Below are 23906 nucleotides of genomic sequence, written 5' to 3' on the forward strand. Positions count from 1 at the left end.
CTCTGACTAACTGTGAGACCTTCAAATCATTCTGTCTTCTTCACAAAATGCGTCTCTTTTTCTATTATAAAGTCACAGAAATGTTTTTAGTGAAGGATAAAGGAAAATACCCAAGGCCAAATAACTTCAGTGGAAAGTACTGACGCCCAACAACACCCATCAGGTCAAAGGTTGTAGAGTCCAATACTTTACTCGAGCAGCGGTACAGTTTGGACACAGTTTAAGCTTTCACCTCTCGTTGGAATCAGACCCTTTGGAGTTTGCAGTGCTTTGGTGTTTTTTTGTGTGGTTATAGAGATCCTAGTATCAACTAATTCAAAGTAATTCTAAAGAAGATCATAACTCATCTATTAGTGTGGGTTACTGGTTACTACATAATCCTATTTAGTGGGGTAAATCCTGGGAAACTGTGAAATGTGCCTTCCACACACTGTGGTCAAGCTGATTTAAAACCATAAAATATTTGCCTGCATTACTGGCTCGCTCAGTACTGTTATTACAGGGGAATCGCTGCCCCTGAGGTTTTTAGTTATGTGAAATATACAGCTGGCTGTACTGTAGAGGCAGAAAGCTGGTTACAAATAGTTGAAATGTTAATGTAACGAAGGATTTATGATTTTGAGCTGTGGAGGTGTAAATAAGCCAATATGTGTTTAGCATGCTGTGTCGGTTTGTGATGTGTGCAGTGCTGAGATTCAGCCTACACAGCCATGTCCTAATCCCAGCGTGTGCTGTCTTTTCTGTGTTTCCTGCCCAGACTGTGAATCATAACAGCAGGTGGACTTTAATCTCACACTCATAACACACAGTAATTGTAGTCACCAGACAGGGTTTGTTTAAGGTGTTGTCTGTGTTTTCAGGTGCACTGCTGTCCTGTGTGATATCAGTGTAGTATGCTGTTCATTTCGAATTTGGTGTTTAAACCGGCTGCAGTTGAAGCCTCTCTGTGCTGAATGTATGGTAAAGTCTTCTTTTGTATCATAAAAAACTGATTTAGTTCAAGGAAAAGGGGCTTAAAGTTTTCTTGTATGTGTTTGGAGCTAGAGATGTGCATGCCTGTCTCAGAGTAACCTTACCCTGCGAGTGCACAGGTGATACCAAGCTGTATTTAGCCCCCTTATGGCCAGCTGGCCCTGCTATTTAAAACAGATTGAGGGGGAAGGGAGACTGTGGCCGTGGCGGCGTTTACCGTCAGCAGACAGTTTTGGTCAGTAGTGCTGAACTTCAGAAGAATCTGAACATTTTAAGACCAGGTTAGGACGCATTGGATAAGTCGCTGGTTGCACCAGACCAATTAGACTGTTGTTGCTTTTCTAAAATGTTTTTTCCAGTAAGAGTGCAGATTTGTGTTCGCTGTCTTCCCTGAAGGGCAAACCGTTTGGAAAATCTTTCAGAATTTCGTTTGTGATTGGGTATCAAATCAGCCACTCCAAAAGTCAGCCTGTGACTCATCCTGGTATCAGATTTACTCAAGCATCTTTGGCAAAGGTCGTTTATGGTGCACGGAATCATTTCTACCTGTCTAATAAAAACTGTCCATAGCTTGTCTGAGTCATTGTTTTGTTTAGCCAGAGGAAGTTTTTATGAGCCGATCTTCTGTGTTGTTGCTTTGATTTTGATCAGCTTGCTGTGTTTGGGTTGAACAGGGAGCAGGTTTTCATGTTGGAGCCCCCCTGAGCTTGTAACTGTGAATGAATGGCAACAGCTGAGCAGGAAAACTTTATCAGCAGCCCTCACTGTGTGTGTGTGTGTGTGTGTGTGTGTGTGTGTGTGTGTGTGTGTGTGTGTGTGTGTGTGTGTGTGTGTGTGTGTGTGTGCGCGCGCGCGTGCGTGTGTGTGTGTGTGTGTCTCCCTGCATGTGTGTGAGATTCAGGAGGAGCTGCAATCAGAGCAGTCTCACTGGGGAATCTCTCTGCTGAGCTCACTGCTGTCCTCCCTTCCTCAGCCGCTGGCCTCTTTTCAGTTTCCTCCCTTTAGCTCTTGTTCTTTCTATCCACGACTCGTCCTGTGGATTTCTTTACCCCGGCTCTCTGGGAAACTGCAGAACAGCGCTGTCGTGACTCGCCGGCTGTCACTGCAAGGAAAGTAGAGCACAGGAGGCAGGAGAGAGAGAGCAAAGCTGAGACAGCCCAATCGATTTCTTTGATACAGAGAAGAAGCACCGGGGATAGAAGGGCAACGGCGGTAGCTATGCTTTTCTTTGTCATTTTGGTTTAAAAGGAGATATTTGTTTACTTGGAACGGAGTCTTCTGAAGCATTTGAATCACATCTTTCCCTTGAGAAGAGAGGACAGCTTTTGACACGTCAAGGGTGCCCTTCTTCAGGAATACGGTCAAAATCTGGGACTTGGGAGGAAATCTACTTTAAACCGTGGTGTTCAATGTTTACCTAATAATCAATCCCTATTCTGAATGATAATGCTGGACACCAACCATTGCCTGTCCTTTGAACCCTCCTCCCTGGACTCTCCTCCAATGGGAGATGACATGGAGAAGGAAGGACTGAAGATGGATCATGACAGACTTGTGTATCACAGCTTGAAAGAAGGTGGGCAATCTAGTCGGATCTGGAGATCTGTGTTGTGTTTTTGTTCCTGAGTTCACTGTACATTTTCAAAACAGGGCTTTATGGCCTAATACAAATAGCTAATGGGGTGTTGCTAAAGATAAGTGATAGAGTTTACTGGCTTGTGTAAGGTGGAAGGAAGTTGAAGTGGTTTTAGGTTCTTTCTGATAAACCCTTTCAATAGAGCAGACTTGACCACTGTGAATTCAGGAAGTGCTGACAGCCGGGCCTGTGACGTCGGGATAGCTTTGCTCAGTTCTTCAAGGTTAAAGCTTCCAAATAATATTTCAACTTAAAAGGTCAAGTTAATGTTTAAAATTAGTCAGTGTTCACCCCAAAAAATCATGCATATGTTTAAAGAAAGAACTGTGTTGACGTGCGTTCATTCACAAACAGCTTTCCCTAGTGTAGTTTGAATTTGGGAATATTGTAACTGTGGTGCAAATTTACAAACGTCACATAAATGCTCCACACCAGGCATTCATAAAGGTACAGACTTCAAAGGAAGACAGCTATAAAGACACTCTGAGTGTGCGCGCACGCTTATGTCTGTTCAAAAAGTGTGTCTATAACAGGCAGATTGTGGGTTGTAGTTTTCTCTAGAGCCACGCCTCCAAACTCAATGAGCGAGCAACACATTTGTCACAGGAAACCAAAAGCATGAATAAATAACATAAATAATAAATAAATATAACACGTCCAGGTGCCTTTGTGAGTTTCAGCTTGGGTTTTAGACCAACAGTGCAATGAAATGGCTTTTGTTATTTTTTTATAAGTCCTAGAGTCTAGGTTTTAGGGTTTACGTTTAAAAAAATAGATTAAACAAAAGTTTTATAGGATAAGAGGTAGAGTGAGGGTTCAGCACTTATTTGTGATGGTAAAACGTGGAATTTATTAACCTGAGAATGTGTTAATGTGAATGTGAGAGCCAAAAAACATGGCTTTGTGTGGATGTGTGCCCTCCGTACTGCACACGGATTAGGGCAAGTAACTCGAAGGGAAACTCCAGTAACAGATTTTAGCCCAAATATGAGAACTCCACATCCCAATATTGGAAGTTTGAAGTGGATCGTAGAAATGGAGATGCATGCACCTTACTTCACCTACAGTGCAAGTTTCAGCTTTTATCTTTTTACAGTAGTGTCTTATTTCTAAAGTATTTCGGGATGTATTAAATATGACTGTGTGACACTTGTTGCCACTGTGCATGTTTGGGATTTAGATGTGGTGTGCAAAAGGCTCAAAAAAACATGGCGTTCCAAAAAAATGAAGTCATCCAACAGTGACATACTATCAAAAATTAGCCTAATTTGGTATGGTCCGTGCAACAGTAAAAAGGCTTCACTTTGTTTATAACCAGCGTTATGAGCATGGACCAGAGTCTCAGATGACTGGCTGCAGATGAAACAAAACATTCCTGTGAGGTTAGAATGACTGAAGATGGATGGAGTCTAAAGAAAAGCAAAGGGATTAAAAAAAAGCCATCAGTTAAAGATTATTTGCTTACTCTGAAGTATGAGTGACACAAACTGCAAAAGCTGCAAAAGCCTTTATCCGTCTGTTCTCACTTGAACTTTAAGGATGATTAGTATTCACCGCAACTCTCCGTGTCGTCATCCTGCTTCTCGGCACAGCGCAGCAGAGGAAAGGCAGCGGGAGTGAGTCCAAGGTGTGAATGGCCTTAACCTTGCATTGTTTCTGCCCTTTTAGCTCTCTAGCTTCTTTCCACTCTCACTGATGTGCGAAACATTCGCTGCAGTCATGCGCTGCGTTCGCCTCTCTGTTCAACACATGCAATTGAACGGTGCTACCGTGCGAAAGATGAGAACATCTTTCCCGATTAAAAAACATTTCCAAAGCCAGTGCCAAGCGTAACGTCTGTTCAAAGCGTCTGCAGGGCTCGTCTTTAGGTGGGTATGTGGCATACGCTCTGTGGGCCTGAAGCCTTTTGCCTTCATGTGTGTCACTCGGGTTGGTGCGCGCAGGCTTAGTCGTGCCAAGCCAGGGGTCTTTGGGGACAGTGACGAACTCAGACATGTTTAATCAGATCTACTGACACATGAGCACAGCAGGCTTAGCCCAGTTGGCCACCAGCATCCCAATTCATCCTCGTTCTTCCCTCCAATGTGACTTTTTACCTGTACAGCCTTCTTTTAGACAATTATGATGACTTGAAACTGATCTGATCTTGACATTTAGGAAATAAAAGCTCTATAAGTTCAGGTAAAGATTTCATTATTGGTGATTTGTTATAAAGTTAAGCTTGTGAAAGGTTTAAAGAAAGCCATGACTTTAGTTGCCGGGGAGAAAAAGTGTTTTGTTTTGGGGGGTTTTATGTACACCCACACAGAGATCTTAGAAATAACAAATCAATGTGCAAATCATAGTGTTAGTTCTCTGACGTTTGCAACGACGAGTTTAATCAAAAGATCGAGTAAGCGAATTGTCTTCAAATAAGCCACCTGCTGTCATTTCCTCTGCTTAATCTAAAATCTTCAAACGCTTGCATCTCTGCCGTCTTCCTCTTTCTCCCTTGTCTGCCTTTGCTTTAACTTTTTATGAGTGTAGTAGCAAGCTTTGGCTGTGGCCTAGTATCCCAATAAAACTGTCCTGCCTTTTCATCCATTTTCTTAAATTAACCAGAATGGCCTTCAAACCTGATTTAAGTCCCAGAGCATGTCCTGGTCGCAAAACACAAAGACACATCCCTCCTCTTTTTTCCCAAGCAGTAATCTGCTTACAGTTAACAAAACATCGCTATCCTTGTTGGTTATGTTTTTGTCCACTATCTTATCTTATTATAAGTTCTTGCTGCAGTGCATGTAACCATAGCCACTGTCGTAGTGCAAAAGTTTTCATTTGTCTTTCTGGCACCCATTTAAAGTTTGTTTTGTGGTTAATCCAGAACAAACAGTTCACAGCCTCCAAGTGGTTTTTGTCTGTCTGTTATACTCCTGTCTTTGTTGCTGTGCTGCAAGCAAGCAGTATTTATTTGTGTAGGACTTTAGGAATACTAGAGTCACAAAGTGCTGTACAAAACACATGACAGTTTAGTTCAGCAGACAAAAACTAGGATTAAAAGCACTGCAGCATTGAAAGAAAGGGCACGAAAAAGTTAAAGTAAGGAAAAGTGGAATTAAAGTAGATACAAAATGAGAAGAAAAGTTAAGAAAGAAGACAAAATAACAGGCAGTGGTGCAAACGTGATTATTTTATGCACGTGAATCTACAATTTCAACACTGCTACATTTTTCGCACCATGATTGTCTGCCAGAGACTTCTGCAATGTTGGGGTTGGAGGTTTATTGATAGCTGACGCTTTATTATTATAGCCAACCATTGGAGCCAGTGTTGCAACTGTACTGAGCTCATCAGCTTGGTGTTTAGGGGGGACAGGAAAGTGAGGGCAGGAGAAAACTGGAGTATCCTGGGGGAGGGATAGAAGATGTGGAGGGGGTTATGGATAGAGGGAAAGTGTAAGAGTCTCTTTCTAAGAATAAACCTTCCTTCCCTGGAAGCCCCGTGTGGCATGGCATCTAATGGCGCATGGCACGGTCAGTCTGTATCAGTGTGTGTCTGTGTGTGCACGTTCCTTTATTGAAAGTGTTTTCCTGTGCGTTTGCTACTGAGACAAAATGAGTGCTGCCAGCTGCTGTACAGGCAAGACCATATAGATCGACTCGCCTAAGTGTGTTTAGGCGTGCGTGTTTATAATGCTAAATGTCAAATGGCAAGTTATTGCTTCTAGAGAGGAGTCGGTAGTGTTAGACTGATACTTTCAGACTTGGAGCATACACACTTGTAAAAACAACAGAGGGGAGCCGGGATCGCCAGCAAGAATTTGGAGCCAAAGAATGACATTTAGTTGCACAGGCTCTGACATTAATTCATGGCTCTTGCGGCGTTCCCGTCTAGGCGAGGATTCCTTGTCATAACACAGAGGCAGCACCGCAGCAGCAACAGCTATATCGTGAGCTAGACTGAGTACCAGTGATGTCACTTTGTTGGCGAGGTAGAACCGGTGCTGCTTGACTGAAGTAGCAAACACAACCCTAGCTAGAAATGCTTGGCAATCTTCAGTGGTTTGCACCACACTGTATACGCACACACACACACACACACAAATAGATACGTAGCCCTTCAGTAAGGATCGCTGGGACAACTTGAGCAGGAGCGTCAGCTGAATGTTTACATCAGTAGTGAAGTTACTTGGTATAACAACATACTGCTTCCACTTCTGATACTGTTAATATCTTGGAAATAAAAGATAAACAATGAAATGGAAAGACATCATGCACTGTCACTTACTTACTTGCTTACAAGCTAAAAAAAAAATCATTACACACAAGTGTCTGCAGCCATTCTGGGTGTCTTTTTTCATGGGTGGTGTGTTTGTGTGATGTGATGGTTGACTAAATAGTTCAGGTCACTTCCCTAAATTGCTGTCGTGTTGCAACGAAGCCAACATGACAGTGATGAAATGCTGTGTACTTGTGATCTTGCAGGTGTCTATATGTAATTGTTAGTTTGTTATATTTGTGTCTTTGCTTTGTTTAAACGATAGCCCGCTCATTTCTAATTTATTATCCGGTTACAATGATGACGCCAGACTTTCTGGGCTCGTTAAAACTTTAAAAAAGTATCAGGATGAGGACTGTGCCACACAGCACTCAACAACTGACATTTTATTTGTTTAGAAATGTCAGACATAGTCCAACTCTTTCTGTCCAGCTTTGTGTTCCTTACAGTTCTCCCCCACCCCGCCTCTCCATTATGTAACAAGAGCTTCCTGTTTTGAAATGACGATGCAATCGGCCCATTTAAAAATGAAAAAGGAAAAAAAAGTAATTTAGATTCAAATCGGTGCTTTTATTTTTTCATTTCTTTTAATTTTTTCGTTAATTTCTTATAGCAGCATTATGCCTTAGTGTTCTGTCTCTCTCACTCTTTGATGGATGTTTGCTGCTTTTTCACACATCTGTGCTCAGAAACAGGAAGTCTGTATACACACACACCTTGTACCCGCCTCCTTTGTAACTTCAAAAAAAAAAAAAAAGATGCATGCGAGGCAGGGAGACTGGAGAATGAACCGGTTGCCACAGAGTAAAGGTCCTCGTCGTGTCAGTCATATATGTTCCTTTATGTGCTTATTTATCTAAATATTGTGGATCTGTTGCTGATTGTAAGGCTTTACGGGCACAGAGCTTCACCGCTGCAGTTTCTTAATCTCGCCAGCCGTCACTGACTGTCTTCTCTTCTTTCTCCTCTTACCTCCTGTGTCTCCATGCAGTCCTCCAGCTCAAACTTCAGCAGAGACGCACACGAGAGGAGCTGGTCAGCCAAGGGATCATGCCACGTAAGTCTGCTGTGTGTTTTACTTGCTTTTTTGCTTTTTTTTAAGCTCATGAACCAAAGTATATATCGTCAATGTACGGTAGTCTGACTTTAAGTGTGCTTTTAGACTCTCAACTGATCACGTTTTACCCAAAGACAGCACTTCTTTATTGTCTGGAACAGACAGTATCATCTCGTTTTTAGAAACTCGAGCAGAAAACAGGAGCTTTGGCTGTGAGCTGAGGTCAAACTGCTAACCCTTTCCTGTTTCAGGATTACACACCAAATCTTAAACTGTCACACACTAACAAGGTCGCTACCTGATGCTAGACGCTAAACGATACTCACGTATTTTTTGGAATGTCGTTTAATTCACATCCCGCTGACACATTTTGGTTCTCAACAACAGAACCTGGATATGTTGGTAAATAGCGTCTGTCAGTCTGTGCCGTATATGCTGTCATATGATGGGTTGTATAGTGAAGGTCTGGAATGTCGTTTCTTGTTTTTTGCTGAAAATGTCGTCTCTTATCGGCATTATCAGTATGAGTATGTGTGTTCTGCAAGTGTCATATTTAGCTGTATCTTTGCACCACTTTGTATTATCAAATAGGGCAGCTTCCTCTTTATGTCTATCCACTTCCTGTTTCAGGGTTCCTCACATCACAAGAGTCAGAAATATAGTTTTAAAAGTTTCCCTCCGTTTCTGTGTAGAACCGAAAGCACTCTGCTTTTTCGTTTTTCCAAGAAGACTTTTGGTTTGAATTAAAAGTGTGCAAGCGAGTGTTCGCCCTCATACTGTAGACGTGGTAGCCAACATTCATTCTAACTGAGTAGATTTTCAAATGGAGACTAAATACCTGTTAGATTGCCCAATAGGCCTGTTCAGACATACAAACTTTGACAGATTATGCTAGCTGTGTGTTAAGAAGAGTATCAGGGAAACAAGTAACTGTGAATGGATGGTAACATGTGGCACACCTGTTGTCATATTTTGTTTTTGACAAAAGCAGATGAGATTGAAAAGATACACCATGCAAGCTGCTTTCAGCCTGCAGTGCTGCACATTCAGTTTACATAACAGTTTAAGGGTTAGATACATAAGAGTACCATAAAGTGATGACTGAGCGTTTGTTTTTGTGGGGTGCATGGAGCCTTCCAGTGAACCATTTAAGTAGTCTAGTAAATCGCTCTGTGTCCTCTTTTCTGCAACAGGCCCTGTGCCAGATTGTTGCAGATTTAGGATCAACATGTTTGGATTGACTATTTCGCTTTCCAGCTTCTCCTCTGTGGAGATTCCTAGGGGGAAAAAAAAGTATAGCTGTGGGTTTAAATGAGATTTTAGATTGCTCCTAAGTCGATGACTTTGTTGACTACAGAAATCCTCTTTTAAATTGTTTCTCCGAGATGCAGAAAGATGGGGCAAAGGTTGTTCAGGCATCAGGTCCGCTGTTGTGTTATAGTTCAGTAAAGATCATATGAACCGTTCTCTTCACTTCTCGCTTCATCTTCGATCGATTTTCACGGTAACTGTATCTTGTTGACAGGAACAAACTTTGCCAAGTAGTTCCACATTGCTCCACACCCTGAACACTTTCCAGCAAAGAAAAAATAGTCTTTATATTTCTTAATGACTCTGTAATTACTGTTATTTGCTGGATTTTTGAAACATAAAAAAAACAAAATCTGAAAATTTCACTTACAATGTCACCACATGGTTTGTTTTAGTCAACATAGAACCTTCAAAGGTGACATAAATGATCAGGGGTTTTCTGTCACTTCTCTAATTCTTACATTTAAATGTCCTTTGTGCTGTGTTTTCTGGTACTAAAAAAAGACTTTTATGTCTGAGTGCTGAGGCAGGGTCAGTTCCTCCTGTGGTATCAAATCCTCACACTGGTTTTGCAACTGAAGGTGGTGTGAATGAATAACTTTCCACTTTCAAACACTTTCGTGAGGTTCCTGAACACAGACATTGACTGTCCAGCTGTGAGCAAAAGTCAGTTAATCGTCATTTAAGAATGCCAACAAATATATACTTTTGTAGCATTAACATATTTTGTTGCTCCGCTGTATGAAAAACTGGGCTATGTGTGAAGAAACCACCAATGTTTTTATAATGAAACTGTAGCTAATGGGGTCAGGGAGGTTGTGGTGTTTCACAGGGGAAAGTTCTGAACAGTGTTATGTGCCCAGCTATAAGAATAGGCTTGAAAATGCTGTTTTTGAGCCGAATGTTTTCACTTCCTCCTGGCATGTTCAAATAACTGTTTAGTGTTTTCTTCCCCATGAAGTTTCAGTTTAAAAGTGCTTCAGGAGCAACATCGTGAAAGAAGAACTGTTGATCCAGTAGCTCGTTTTGGGAGTTTAATTTGCACCTAGTTCTATTGGTGTGTGCGTGTTTTGGTGTTTCGAATTCTTTTAATGTTTGAGTATATCCAGTTATAGGTTACATATGCAATGATCATTTACACATCATAAAAAACTACCGGTAGCTGCTTTGGGTCTTTTCTCTTTCCGTTTAAGCTGCTGATTGGCTGCCTCTTGCAAATAGAAGGTTTAAACTGCAGGGGTTACATGAGAAACTGGGACTGGTGGGGACGGCCGCACCAATAAGCACCAATGACAGAAGGGCTCACAGGCCAACAGACTCATTGTCCATTCTTTTATGCATTTGGTGAACATTTATTTTCCAATGAATGCCAGTAAGAGTCTGATATGATTAAAATAAAACCAGCCCAGCCTTCTCTTGCCAATACGCAAGGAAATATTGTTTTCATTGAACATCATATTGAAGCAATTAATCTGTGTTTAAGTAGTTTATGGGCCCGGTTTGTCCTTGTGGTGTTATTATTGTGATCCAGACCACTCGTTGGTCATATTACAACTGGTATTCTTTGAACGCCAGGGGTTGTGACACAAGGAATGCTTCTGACCCCCACCCATCATCTGTGGTGCACACACAGTTGACGCCCTGCTGTAGCCAGAATGTCCAATCTCAAACACCCTTGGCAGGGATTTCACCAACTCTTGACCAATCAGACGATCGCTGTCTTACATCATTATAACTGCCGCTGTCCTCTGAATATCCTTCCCCAAAAACGAAGCGGGCATCTCCCCTGTCCGTTTAGCTTTTCTAAAACCTCGACTTTATATTTGTGGTTAAAAAGAGTTTGATGTCTAGCGCTTTGTTTTTTGGATAGAAATGATCTTCTAGGCTCAAAAAAATCTGTGATGGGAGATGGACTGTAAAACTTTTTGTTTCCTTGCACTGGACCTTTCTGCAAACTGAATAATTATAAAAGTGTAAGATAAAATGCAAAATATATGACGCTCTGGACTCATTTTTCATGTTGACCACCTCTTTCACCTCAAAGGTAATACAGATTTTTTTTCTTTTTACACAATTTTAGCCAGCTGAAATTGCTTTTATGCATTTCCCTCTTACAAAAATACTGCATAGACGTTCACTCCCCCACCCCATACACTGGTCATGGCTGAGCAATGAAGTGATGAATCTAGACTTTCGCTGGGTGTGCTGCACTCTATTCATCAGTCTCTCTTCTGCTGCTCGCTCCTTTTTAAAGAGCCATTCCAGACTCTGTTCATCAAGAATTGATGTCCCTCAGCTACAGACCATCTGCCAGACTTATTGCAGATAGTTTGACCTCTGAAATGCAGTTTCTTTAGACTTACCTTTCGTCATGGAAAAACTTAGAACGCACCACAATCTGCAGCACGTTTCTGTGTAAAATACCAATAAAAGTATAATGAAGCTGGGCTATATGTAACCTGTAATCTTTATAAGTGTTTGTATTCCCTTTTTAACACTGTGTAATTCTAAATAACAGATCAAGACAAAGCTGAAAGTGTCTAACGTCAGTTCAAAGTATGAGAAAGAACATTTGGAAACTTTGGAATACGTGGAAAACTCTTGCTGAATAATGAACAGTGTGTTCTCATTTAGGTTAATGAAACTGCTGAGTGAATGTTTGGTACAGTTTGCGCTCATGGTTTTAGTCATATTGTTCCATTAAATCAAGCTCATCTAAACTACTTCACTACCACTGACCACATCGCGACACTTCCTGCAGCTGCCTTGGTGTTTGAGTTGCAATGAGAATAAACGTAACACAACTGATGTGAAAAGCGTAGTAAAAGGCCGAGGAAACGCTGGCAGTAACGGTTTTCTCGGTGATAACCGAGGTGGATGTGCACCACACTCAGCAGCAGAGGCTGATCTGCCTACTGAGTTGTCATCAGAGTGTGTGGTTTAGAATAGCACTCCTGACCTTCTCTGCCAGAAGCCACTTCTGCTTTGAGTCTGTCTTTGACTGTAGCCGTACAGGTTCTCACATTTTTGCTTGCTGAAAGGAGCATCACGACTTCCTTCACAGTCGGTCTGAACTGCATTAATCTTGGCTTTTTGTTTCTCCTCCTGTTCCCCCTCCCTCTCCATGCAGCACTGAAGAGCCCAGCAGCCTTTCACGAACAGCGGAGGAGTCTGGAGCGAGCAAGGGTGAGAGCCATAAGAACAATGAGTCTCCTGCAGTCTCAGTGGATTTTCTTCAGAGAGGCAAAAAACAAACAAAAAAAAAAACCACAAGAACCTAACAAATTGAAAGCTTGGACGCCACAGATACAGATTGGTTGTAGTTGGGTTATCGTACAGATAATCTCTGGTTAGTTGACGTTTGTGCAAAATTGTTGTGAGTTGCAGAGCCAGGAAATGATGAAAACAAGTGACATGGAAACAAAAGCATATATTAAACTGACAGAATAATATTTTATGGTGTTGTAGCAATTTGGAGTTCATGTGATTTTTGGCATCTTGTTTTCTTCCCAGACTGAGGACTACCTAAAGAGGAAGATCCGGAGTCGTCCTGAGCGCTCCGAGCTGGTCAGGATGCACATTCTGGAGGGTGCGTGTTTTTTTTTAATTTGTTTTTTTAATCAGCAAGTGCCAGTGTTGTCAAAAAGTCACATTTTAAGCTTTGTAAAATACCTAGACAAAAACAGAACCAAATCTTTATGAAGAGGTTAATGTATAGTTCCTCCTTCATATTTCTGCTTGAAGCAATTCCGTGTTCTTTGAGGGTATTGCTTCTGCATCTTAAAACTCGGTAGCTCGATTCAGGCGCTGTGAAAACTCTTTTATAAAATGTGTTTCGGCATGTTGTCTTCATGAGGCAAGGTGCTTATCTTCACATTTTCACATTCATTTTAATATATGTTTTTGCGGTTTAAAGTGTTATGTTTGTTATGATTTTTTTGAAGCAGCTGGTTTGACTGTTGGTTTAGTTTCTTTTAAATTAGGTTGAAGTCAAACCGAGGAAGTGTTAAAATAGGCTAAAACCTGCTGTAACGTATTGAACAGATTCACAGAGGATTATATGTGTGTGAATCACTTGATAAATAAATGCACATGTATCCATAACGGCCTGCTGTGCCCTCTGCAGAGACGTCGGCAGAGCCGTCTCTGCAGGCTAAGCAGCTGCAGCTGAAGAGAGCACGACTGGCCGACGACCTCAATGACAAAATCTCTCACAGACCGGGTCCCATTGAGCTGGTCCACAAGAACATCCTGTCTGTTAACTGCCATCTGCAGCACTCACTCCCAGGTAATAACACACACCTCATCAGCGTTCACCTGTACTCGTCTCACTCCAGGGACCCGCTCGGGAAAAGAAAATGTCTTCATTGATGGCCTTGCTCTTTCTTTCAAATGTAATCACAAGTTTAAGTCGTTGGGAAGGTTTGATTGCACCTGCGATCAACTTCGTCAACGTTATCGTCGTTTCACCTGTGTTTCATCTGCTGCACTTCCCGTGTGTCAGAACGTGCACCCGCAGTTAAACTGAGAGCAGGAAAAGGAAAAGCTGGGGTGACCTTAAATGACAGTAAAGCACAGTAACGACTCACACTGAGTCGTGTGAAAACGAGTGAAAATAAACGAGCATTGTATAAAAGTCTCTCTCTGAGGAATAATCACTGGCGCAGGATTGGTGCTCGTTATCAGTAGATGCTTAAAGTCCCGAAATACACAAGTTTTACAAATAAATGACTGAAAAAATAAATCTTATCTCACGATAACGATCGTACTGTATGCATTTATTTATGTCTGCATGCAGGCTAGCATCTCCTTAACGAGTAGGCCCACACAACATCGTCACACGTACAGCGATCATTAAGATCTGTATTTTATTTTTTTAAACTGTTCATTCTTTATATGTCTTTATTATTTCATCATCTTGCTGGTAATACAATGTTACAATCTCTGTAAAAATTTGAACCTCTGATGAAACTTTGTCGGACTCGCCTGGAAAAATGAAATGAAGAATTTGAAAAGGTGCCGCAGGCTATTGTTTAAAAGAAAAATTGGGCAATCTTGTATATTTATGACACTTGGTTCAGAGATTTACACACATACACATACACACACACACACACACAGACTTTTGCACAACGTTGCACAACACTCACAAGCGTACCTGCAGGAATTAGCAAGACTTGTAAATACAGGACAGTGGACAGGTTATGGTGAATTCAGGCTGAGCCTCAGGCATGTGATGAATACAAGTTCAAACACGTCCCCTTCCACTGTTCGCGGTGCTATTGTACCTGTGTTTTGGTGTGCAGTTGCGCCACCTCTACAATTTGATTTCCGTTCAGACTGAACACCTGAGCAGTTACACCATTCACGTATTTACAGTAAGGTGAGTGTGTAAACAAAACAAGCAGCTCTGAAACAGAAGTGACTCAGAAGCTTTGTTTGGACACGGCACTGTTTTGAAACATGAGACACGGCACGCGGTGTTGTAACTTCTCTAAAATTGCTTAGTGCCGATTGCTAAAGAGCGGTGACTAACTTTAGAGAAACTTTATTTGAGTGTTAAAATTGCAGGGGAAGCTGGGAATTAAGCTGTCCTTTCCTGTGTTTCCCAGCGGCTCTGGAAATTCCAGACAACGCCAACCCCTTTCGCACCGCTGAACCGCTACACCAGAAGACGCCACCATTAAATAGCAGTTTCATTAAATGTGTGAACGTTTGTGCACTGTCACAGATTCTCCAAAGGGAAACGGAGGAGAGAGCTCATCTTTGGACGAAGACAGCAGTGATGCTCTGTCACCTGACCAGCTAACCAATCAGGACTCTCCCCTGAGCGCTGTCCCTCAGGTCTCCCCCTCAGACGTGCTCACCCAGAACGGAGACCTCTCCCCCACACAGGTATTACTGAGGTGGAACAGAAAGAACTGGACAGAGCAGTTAGTGAAACAAAAGCAAGTGTTTTTCAGCAGGGTCATGCAATTAACCACAGTGATATCATCTCACCAGTTTCTCACACAGCCTCCTGCTCCACCTCCACCACCACCTCCGCCGCCCCCTCCCTTGTTGAATGGGTCCGCTTCGTCCCCTCTACCTAAAACGGTGACCTCTGGATCCTCCCGCCATTCTGCTGGACAGGTCAAGGTGCGCCGATCGCTCAAACTTCCTGTTGATTTTCGTGATTTAAAAATAATTCTGACCGTAATCTCTATTTATGGGAACGCTGTAGCTCACCAAAACCCCCTCCTCATCTCTTCATTTCCTTCCCCCCCCTATTTCTCATGGTTCTCTGACTGCAGTCTCAGGCCAAGACGAGTTCAGACCGCCCTCCACAGAGACCTAAGAAAGCAAAGGACAGCAAACCAAAGGTCAGAGGTCTTTGTTTTGCTTTCATTTTAACTCGCACACCGGCACATGATTTATGGCTAATTTTAAATTACGACCAGTCACTGGTAAAGGCTGTTTTTTGATGACATCTTGTCTGCAGTAAAGATTTTAAGACTTCAAATTGTGTTTGTCTGGCTTGCTGCTCCCACAGCTGAGCGACAAATATTAAAAGTTACTCCTTAGATTTGAAAGAGCCAATAAAAGTCTTCTTTGTGGTTTTTGCGTCGTCTCTATTAAATCATAGAGCAGGGGCTTCTCTCTAACCTCAGTGCTTTTTTCTGACATTTTACAATCATACTGAGGAGAATTGCTTGTAAAAGAGGAAGAGATACCATTTTATGAAGCCACAGTGGCCTCAGCACATCAGAAATATATACTTGCTTTTCTTAACTGGAAGTGCGTTAGCTTTTACTTCAGTTAAGTTTTTATTAGTATGCATCGTTTGACCTACATGTACAGAATGCCCATGCATCTCACACGTGTCTGTCTCTTAAACATTCCCTCCTGCCGCGTGAAGGTGAAGAAGCTGAAGTACCATCAGTACATCCCCCCCGACCAGAAGGCTGACAAGGAGCGTCCGCCTCAGATGGATTCATCGTATGCGAAGCTGCTCCAGCAGCAGCAGCTCTTCCTGCAGCTGCAGATTCTCAGTCAGCAGCAGCAGCACTACAACTACCACACCATCCTGCCCGCCCCTCCCAAGTGAGTGTCGAACCACTTTTGCGTATGTGTGCGTATGGTTTGGAAGCGAGGATGAGTAATTGCTGTGGGTTTTTGCCGAGAGTCAACAAGTTCAACACCCTTTTTTTTTTTTCCTGCATTAAGCTAGTAGTTGCAGTGTAGCTTTACAGTTTGTATTTTTTTCCTTTTTACTTTGAGTATACTTTACAGTTAATATAAAACTTTCATGTTTCATTTTAAAATTCTAGAAAACTTATTTAGAAATTCACAAGTTTCATCTTTAGAGCTGATCTCTCATCATAATTTCCCCCGTGGTCTGCCAGAGAAAAAAAACATGCTCGATAATCTTTATTACCGTACATCTTTGTTGTTTGTCTTCCTTCAGGCCACAAACGGAGCAGCCTCCCACAACCAACTCTGGCCCTTCCCCCTCCCGTACCGTTCACACAACAACCACCACAGCTTCCTCGAGTCAAACGGGGACGGCCCGTCACAGCCAAACCGCAGTGGGAGGAGCCAAACCAGCTACTCTGCCAGCCAACCTGGATGAGTTCAAAGTAATTAACTCAGGACCCAAAAACAAACTTATGAGATCATTACTGCACACAGTGCTGTGGCTCATTTTGTTGGGTAATTCAAATCAAAGATCTAAGTTTGTGCTCAGCAAAACGGCCCCAAACGAAAACATCATTGATCCTGCCCATTCTAAAATAGAGCTCTGATTTTGGTCCTTTCTCAAAGGGAAATCTGTGAAAGTCTGCAGCAGTCTAAGCTGTAAGGATTAGATCTTTGCAGACACCCCTCATATGGTGGTGGACTCTACAGACGTGTAGATGTTCTTATACTTTCTTCATGTATTGTTTGTGCTTTGTCATAACTGCAAAGCCAAATTAAGAAAGATAGTTAAACTCACTCGGCCAGAGAATAAAAGATGTGATCATTAGACAGTTATTGTGGCGCACTGAGCCACAAGCCAACAAAGTTATCTTTTAAGGCTCCTTCTTTACCCCTTGAAACCTTACTAGGAGTAAGTAACCCTTTAAACTCTTCTCTTCCCTGAGTGCTTTCTATCATATTTCAAGCCTGCTTGTAGAACAAAATCACCTGGTTTGCATTCAAAGTTAGTGAGTGTCATCTCTGTCTGTGCGGGAAAAAGCTGGAAACTATTCAGATGGTAATCAAATCACGTCTTTGTTGATATTTACTGAGGTGTCAAAACTCATTATTAAGGGTACAAGGGAGATGTCTTTTTGGGTGAAAGAGTTGAGCTCTTTATCTTTGCTTTTACTCCTGATTTGCATGCAGTTCTGTGTGTGTGAATGGTTTACACACACTCATTAGTGTTTTGGCTTTAAAATAATGTGTCATCTTATTTGGGTGTCATTTTAAAGAGTCACTTGTCTGAATTTGTCCGAGGCGACCTTTTACATGGCTTTTTTTTATCAGTACATCACCACCTACGCACCCTTTAAAGGTCCAGCTGTATAAAGTTCCTTTGAGCTGAGCGTTTTAAATTTGAGTCTATTCTCACTTTGAGTCAGTGTTTGTTTTATGAATACCACTTTTGTTTCCATCTTCCAGGTTGCTGAGCTGAAACAAGAACTGAAATTGCGGGGTTTGACCGTCTCAGGCACCAAGAATGATCTAATTGAGAGGCTCCGTAACTACCAAGAACAAAATGGGGGAACCGCAACTGTTTCAAAGAATGGCATTTTGCAGTCCGGCTTGCAGGGCACGACCTCAGCTGCTAGCACCACCACATCTTCTCCCACCACAACTTCCACCTCTGACCACCAGTCAGTAGAGGGTGGGTTTAAGTTGTCTCTGTCCTCACTGGCTCAGGCGGTTCCAGGGCGGGTGATGCGGTTTGGCAGCACCAGCTCGAGCCCTCCGGTGTCGCCGACTCCGTCAGAGAGGTCGTTAGCTGGAATGAGTCCAGATGAGACCAGCTGCAATGGAGACATGTTTGGAGAAATGGTGAAATTTATGTTTCATTTGTTATTGTTAGAAGCACTTTGTCATTTTTGTGTCTACCCAGACATTTTCCTAACATCCTCTCCTTTTTTTAATGTGTGTGTCCTTCAGGTGAGCTCTCCGCTGACCCAGCTCACCTTGCACCCCTCTCCTCAGCACCCAGCAAATGTCTCTCCACTCGCAGTCAAAGATGAGATCCAGAGCTCTTGCAGTCTGTCCAGGTCCTCACCTGCATCTGTCCAAACCCCCGAGCCCGGAGCAGCCATGGACACGTCATCTATGGATAAAGACCAGATGCTCCAGGAGAAGGACAAACAGATCGAGGAGCTCACCAGGATGCTGAGGCAAAAGCAGAGGCTGGTGGAGACTCTCAGGTCCCAGCTGGAGCAAGGCAAGATGGCAGGTGGGATAGTGGTCAAGAGGGAAGGAAGCGATAAGAGCAAAACATCCCCAGAGGTTAAGCTCCAAACGCTAATAAAAGCCTCAGCCATTCAGCCCCCTACGCTCCCTAATGGCATCGTGTTGAAGGTCAAAAAGGAGGTAGAGCCAGAGGAAGGAATGGAGGGAGTAACAGAGGAGGCTCTGTCAAAGAAGCAGGTCCTGACGATGCAGTATTCCCAGGAGACTCTGCTCAGGCTGCAGCAGATTCAGCAGCTGCAGCTCCAACAGTCTGATCAACAAAAACGGCAACCACAACCGAAACAGCAACAAAGTCAGGCGCAGCCGACGAAGGCCGCAGAACCCAAACCGAATCCTCAAAAACAGCATCACCAAAAGAAAGAGGCTCAACTCCTGATCCACCAGCAGCAGCAGCTGCAGCAGCTCATCTTCCAGCAGACCCAACAGAAACAGCTCCAGGCTCAGCAGAAGATAACGCAGCAGAAACTGGCCCAGCAGAAGCAAGTACAGCAAAACCAGCTCAAGCAAACCCAAGGGCAGCAGCAGGCTCAGCAGAAGAACCAGGTTCAGCTAAAGCAGGTTCAGCTGCAGATCCAAAACCAGACGGTGACAAGTCAGAAACCCGCACTGAGCCAAACTCATCAGAGGAAGCAGCTGAAAGCTCAGCACAGGCAGCAGCAGAAACAGCAGACATCAGCAGCCTCAACACAACAGGTAATACTGTGAACTTCAAAGACTGAAAGCACACACGCTGCAGTCTTTACGATGAGTATATAGCATATAATAAAATGCTAACGCAACTTTTCTGTTTCCAGGTGACTCCAGTCATCATCAAGCAACAGAATGGCACACCAGTGCACACTCAGGCCATCTCATTAGACCTCCTTAAGGCCAACGGCACACCTACACTGGTGACAGACACCAACGGGAACCACTACCTAATCGCTCTCACCAGTCACACCACAGATGGACAGAATGGAGTGTCCTCATTGGCCAAAACCAACGGACGCATCACACTGCAGGTACAGGGAACATGGTATTCTGATGATAATGGTAATAATGCTAAGTGTTTCCCTCTAAATTAGACTATTTGTACATTATACAAAAATAATGAATATATACTGTGTAGCAAATAATTCGTTGCACCTTCAGTCAGTATTTTGAACAGCAGCAAGTAAACTTAGCCCTACAATTACTCTGCAGCCTTTGTGCGTTTGTTGTAGTGGCATGTGTAACCGTTCTCCACCTGCTGTGGGTTTTCTTAAGATTTCTTGTCTTAGCTCGTAGAGCTTCCTGAGCAGAACAAGAGCTACTGTCACCAGCTGTAGCCTACAACAGCAGTGTCTTTTTGACGATGTTAGTTCAGTTCTGTCAAAACTCTGAGTGAGTCGCTCATCACACATTGCTTTGAAGCTGACAGCTGGTCACTAGGGTATATTTACTAATTTAGGAAGTTTATCTTATGTCGCCGGTGGGGGTTTTCTTGTTTTGTTTTCTTTTGTCCCCACCCATCGTCACCTGAAGTTGCCAAATGTCATTGACTTACTGTAGTATTTCAACCTTTACTGTCCATGGATGAAAAAATTATAAAATAAAAAATACACTTCAGTAGGATAGGGTTAGTCTTGCATGTACTGTTTATATATGGGAAGCGCGTAATACTAAATGGTTTGACAGAATATGAATGTTTGCGTACTTGTAACGTTTCAGAGATTGAATTCAACTCCAAGTAAACTGCCCAGCACCGACAGCCAATCAAAATGTCAGGCAGAGGCCGAGCCTGTGAGCCAACCAAGCAAAAAGGTACAGCAAAAACTCTTTCTCAGTAAAACATGTAAGCATGGTGTAGATTGTAACTTTCCCAACATTTTTACTTAACTTTTTTCTTCATTTCATTTGTATTGTTGTAAGGTCTTAACCTTAGAGTATATAAAGCGCCCTCAGCCAACTGTTACTGTGGGTTGGCGCTATGTAAACACGTTGAATTGATCTCTGTTTACTAATTTAGTCCTGAAGACAACAATAGCAACAGATTCCTACCACAAGGTGTCGCCACTGAGACACTGTAAAATCATCCAAGTTAGATTGTGGACTAACAAAGGTTAAAAAACAGCATCTTATCCCAGAATAAGACTTGCATGATTAACATATGCAAGTGTGCCTTCCGTTCTAAACGTGCCACTCTTTGCCCGTAGGGACAAAAAGCGGGGCTGCACTTAGACGCCAAAGGTGATCCACAACCCAGCCAGCCCGTCACCGCTCCACCCAACCTGCAGCCTTTCTTTGACGACATTTCAGACAATGAAAGCCAAAACAACTTAATGTCATCTCTCAAGGTAACGCCAGCAGCAGCACCTCCTCCTTCTCCTCCTCCTCTCCCTCCTCTGCTTCCAGGCAGAGTTACCTTCAGCATGTCATCTCTAATGGTGGTCCTGCTCTCTCCACATGTTCATTAAATTTGTCTTCTTGTTTCTTCTCTCTTCTCATTTCATCACTTCATGGCACCATGCTGACAGAGACAGGAGGCGTGTCCGCCTTACGACCGGCACACGCTGTTCACCCCTCCCTCTCCTAAACCCAACACCTCCCTTTCTTCTCAGCGCTTCAGAGTATGTCCTCCAGCATGTCTTGTCTTTCCATCTGCCTTGCAGTATTGATCTTTCTCCCTGTCTCGACTCCTTTTTTCCATCTTCTCACTTTTTTGGTCTCTAATGTTTTTGCAGAGGAGTGGCAGTGGTGTTGGGTTGGGTTTGTTAGGACGTAGTGGTAGACTAGATCAGTGTCATCCTATCAGACCCAATTATCTAAAAGAAATCGCCCCTGCAACATTCCAGTGAAGAACACCTGCTGCTGTTTTTTGTGTTAAATAACTACATGATACCTCACTGTTGGCTACATGATGGCTAATGAATACTGTGTTTCTGTTCGACAGCCAGAGAATGGCCTGAACAGCCAGCAGATGGACGACCTATTTGACATCCTGCTCAAAAGTGGAGGTAATGATGAGATCTCAGTTTAATGTGAGAGAGACATCACAGGTCGGTACGTCTTGATGACCTTTATTTCTCTGTCCTCCCCCAGAAATCCCCGGCTTCAAGGCCAACCCGGACCCTTCCCTCCCCCCTCTCCACTCTGACCCACCTTCTCCATCCACTGCCCCATCCCCCCTCCACCTGTCTCCTCCCACCCCCACAGAGGCCTTCATCTCCCCGGAGTCTACGGTGGGAGGGCCCTGCTCAGGCAGCGGGCGTCTGGAGGACTTCTTGGAGAGCACGACGGGCACCCCACTGCTGGGCATAGAGTCCGACGGCGGCCTGGCGCTGATCGACGACCTCCACAGCCAGATGCTGAGCACGCCCAGCATCCTGGACCACCCCCCCTCCCCCATGGACACGTCCGACCTGGGCTTCTCCCCGCATTCTGCGGGGCTGGACTTTGGCGACCCCAACCTGGATAGCATGGACTGGTTGGACATGGTAGGGAGCGCAAGTGGAGGTAGCGAGGGCAATAGAGGAGAGCGAGGAGGTGGAGACGGAGGGACGAGTTTAGCTCCGTTGGCGCCACACACTCCGCAAAGCGTGTTCTCAGCCGACTTTCTGGACAATACGGACCTGCAGCTGCACTGGTAGCCACGTCTGTAGCACCTCACGCAGACGCACACAGATGAACACATGGTCGCTCACACTGTGTACAGGCTCCGTCTTTATTTCATTCACATACTCTATGCTGTCTCTACCACTGCGGGGGGTGTCTGGCACATGCACGCGCACACACACACTCTCACACATTTACTCAGTTTGTCTTGTCTTTCACTGGCTGTTGCTGTATGCAAGGTGAGGTGGTGTTAAATTCATTGAAATTACTTGGTGGACCTGAAGTGGACTTGTAAAGATTTTAACTCTACAGGGAACCAAAACGGATAAAATCCCATTTCCCGTGTCCTGACCTGCATTAAAGCCAGGTTTAAGTAAACCAGCCGAAAGTTGCAGGTCGCTTTCAACCCATTTCAACCCTCAGTAAACAGCTGGACAGATCAGAGGCGAGAAGGGACTGTCTGTGATGTTTTCCTGGGCTCCTAGAGATAGCAGTGTGTGTCAGTGCCTCCTAAACTTTGCACTTATGCTGAATCTGATTGGTTTAAAGGGTGGGTGTTTAGGTCAACAGCTGAGTGAAAGCCACCTAATGTTACAATGGTCAGCTGAGCCACTGATTGTTTTTGTTTTTTTTAAAAAAGAAAAAAGGCAGCTGCTTGTGGCCTCACCATGCCAACCTAAACCCCACCCACACTAGTCAAAGATACAACCTTCATTGGTTGAGAGTTGCTGTTGAAATGAACCTTATCAGTGGCAACAGTTTGAATTGAAGCCTCATTGGAGGTTGCGTATAATTGGTAACATTATGGTAGACCACTATGTATTGCTGTATATCGGGTGTATATTACAATTTGTCCATATGACTATTTTTCTTTGCTGGTTGCTTTAGAGTCAAGCTAGCCGGCTGGGGGACAGAGGGGGAGGGCGGGGCTTCCAAGAGAACTTGGACCTTGTCATTTTTTTAAAGAAAAAAAAGATTAAAAAAATAAACATACCATTTAAAAAAAAACTCTAAAGATGTGTTTCTTTTTCCTTTTGATTTTTCACATTAACAGATACATCTCAGCTTTGTGATTTAAGTAAGCCTGGTAATGAAATTAAAGCCACAAGAGGGCGATGTTGCTCAAAGAATAAAGAAAGCAGCTTCCATCTGGAACAGGAGGGTATTTTCCAGAAGTTTGCTTACCCTTGTATTTTTTATTTTTCGTAGTGCTAAACAAGACCTGAGCACATTTACCAGTTCTTTGTTTGGTGCTGAAAGCCACGTTCAACTGGATTTTTTTTGTGTGCTAGTTGTCACAAATTTCAAGCTGCATTTCCCCCACAGCTGCTTCTGAATGAAAACACACCCCTGCCTAAACGGATCAACAACTAGGCTTCTCTCAACCACCTGAAAAGTTTACTTTTGATCATCTCGGGCAATTTATTTTGAAGGAACACTATAGATCATTTCTGTGGGACAGTCGGCAGGTTTTTGAATCTTTAAATATGTTTCAGAGTACATGAGAAAAGCCCAGCATCAGCTGTTTAATAAAGGCTTCAACTGTGGCATGTATGGATCTGCAAAAAGTAATGGTGTAAAATTATTGGCATTAATAAAAAGCCACTAGATTACAGTGTAATTTTGACAAATACGTTTTGTCAC

At 43.2% G+C, this 23906-nt stretch overlaps 1 protein-coding gene across 8 annotated transcripts in view; it reads left to right on the plus strand.

Annotated features, from left to right (window-relative positions):
* mrtfab (myocardin related transcription factor Ab) overlaps positions 1 to 23271 on the plus strand; it is a 40016-nt gene extending 16745 nt beyond the window's left edge. The window contains exons 3-20 of one of the 8 annotated variants that reach the window (XM_085283893.1): positions 2483 to 2548; positions 7857 to 7922; positions 12364 to 12419; positions 12747 to 12822; positions 13360 to 13521; positions 14965 to 15128; positions 15237 to 15371; positions 15527 to 15595; positions 16132 to 16316; positions 16681 to 16852; positions 17877 to 18272; positions 18381 to 19382; positions 19484 to 19690; positions 20379 to 20471; positions 20864 to 21004; positions 21185 to 21277; positions 21601 to 21664; positions 21750 to 23271. In XM_085283893.1, coding sequence (XP_085140019.1) covers positions 2483 to 2548; positions 7857 to 7922; positions 12364 to 12419; positions 12747 to 12822; positions 13360 to 13521; positions 14965 to 15128; positions 15237 to 15371; positions 15527 to 15595; positions 16132 to 16316; positions 16681 to 16852; positions 17877 to 18272; positions 18381 to 19382; positions 19484 to 19690; positions 20379 to 20471; positions 20864 to 21004; positions 21185 to 21277; positions 21601 to 21664; positions 21750 to 22297 — 3695 coding nt within the window. In that variant the 3' untranslated portion in view covers positions 22298 to 23271. Of the gene's footprint in view, positions 1 to 1903; positions 2549 to 7616; positions 7749 to 7856; positions 7923 to 12363; positions 12420 to 12746; positions 12823 to 13359; positions 13522 to 14964; positions 15129 to 15236; positions 15372 to 15526; positions 15596 to 16131; positions 16317 to 16680; positions 16853 to 17876; positions 18273 to 18380; positions 19383 to 19483; positions 19691 to 20378; positions 20472 to 20863; positions 21005 to 21184; positions 21278 to 21600; positions 21665 to 21749 lie in introns of those variants that run through there. The other 7 variants (XM_085283889.1, XM_085283888.1, XM_085283892.1 and 4 more) reach the window with 7 other exon arrangements.
* Positions 23272 to 23906: the final 635 nt, after the last annotated feature.

Source organism: Mchenga conophoros, linkage group LG8 (genome assembly GCF_057382185.1).
Source record: "Mchenga conophoros isolate Kocher_MC1m ecotype Shallow Benthic linkage group LG8, M_conophoros_male_GT1.1, whole genome shotgun sequence".
Taxonomy (NCBI): domain Eukaryota; kingdom Metazoa; phylum Chordata; class Actinopteri; order Cichliformes; family Cichlidae; genus Mchenga; species Mchenga conophoros.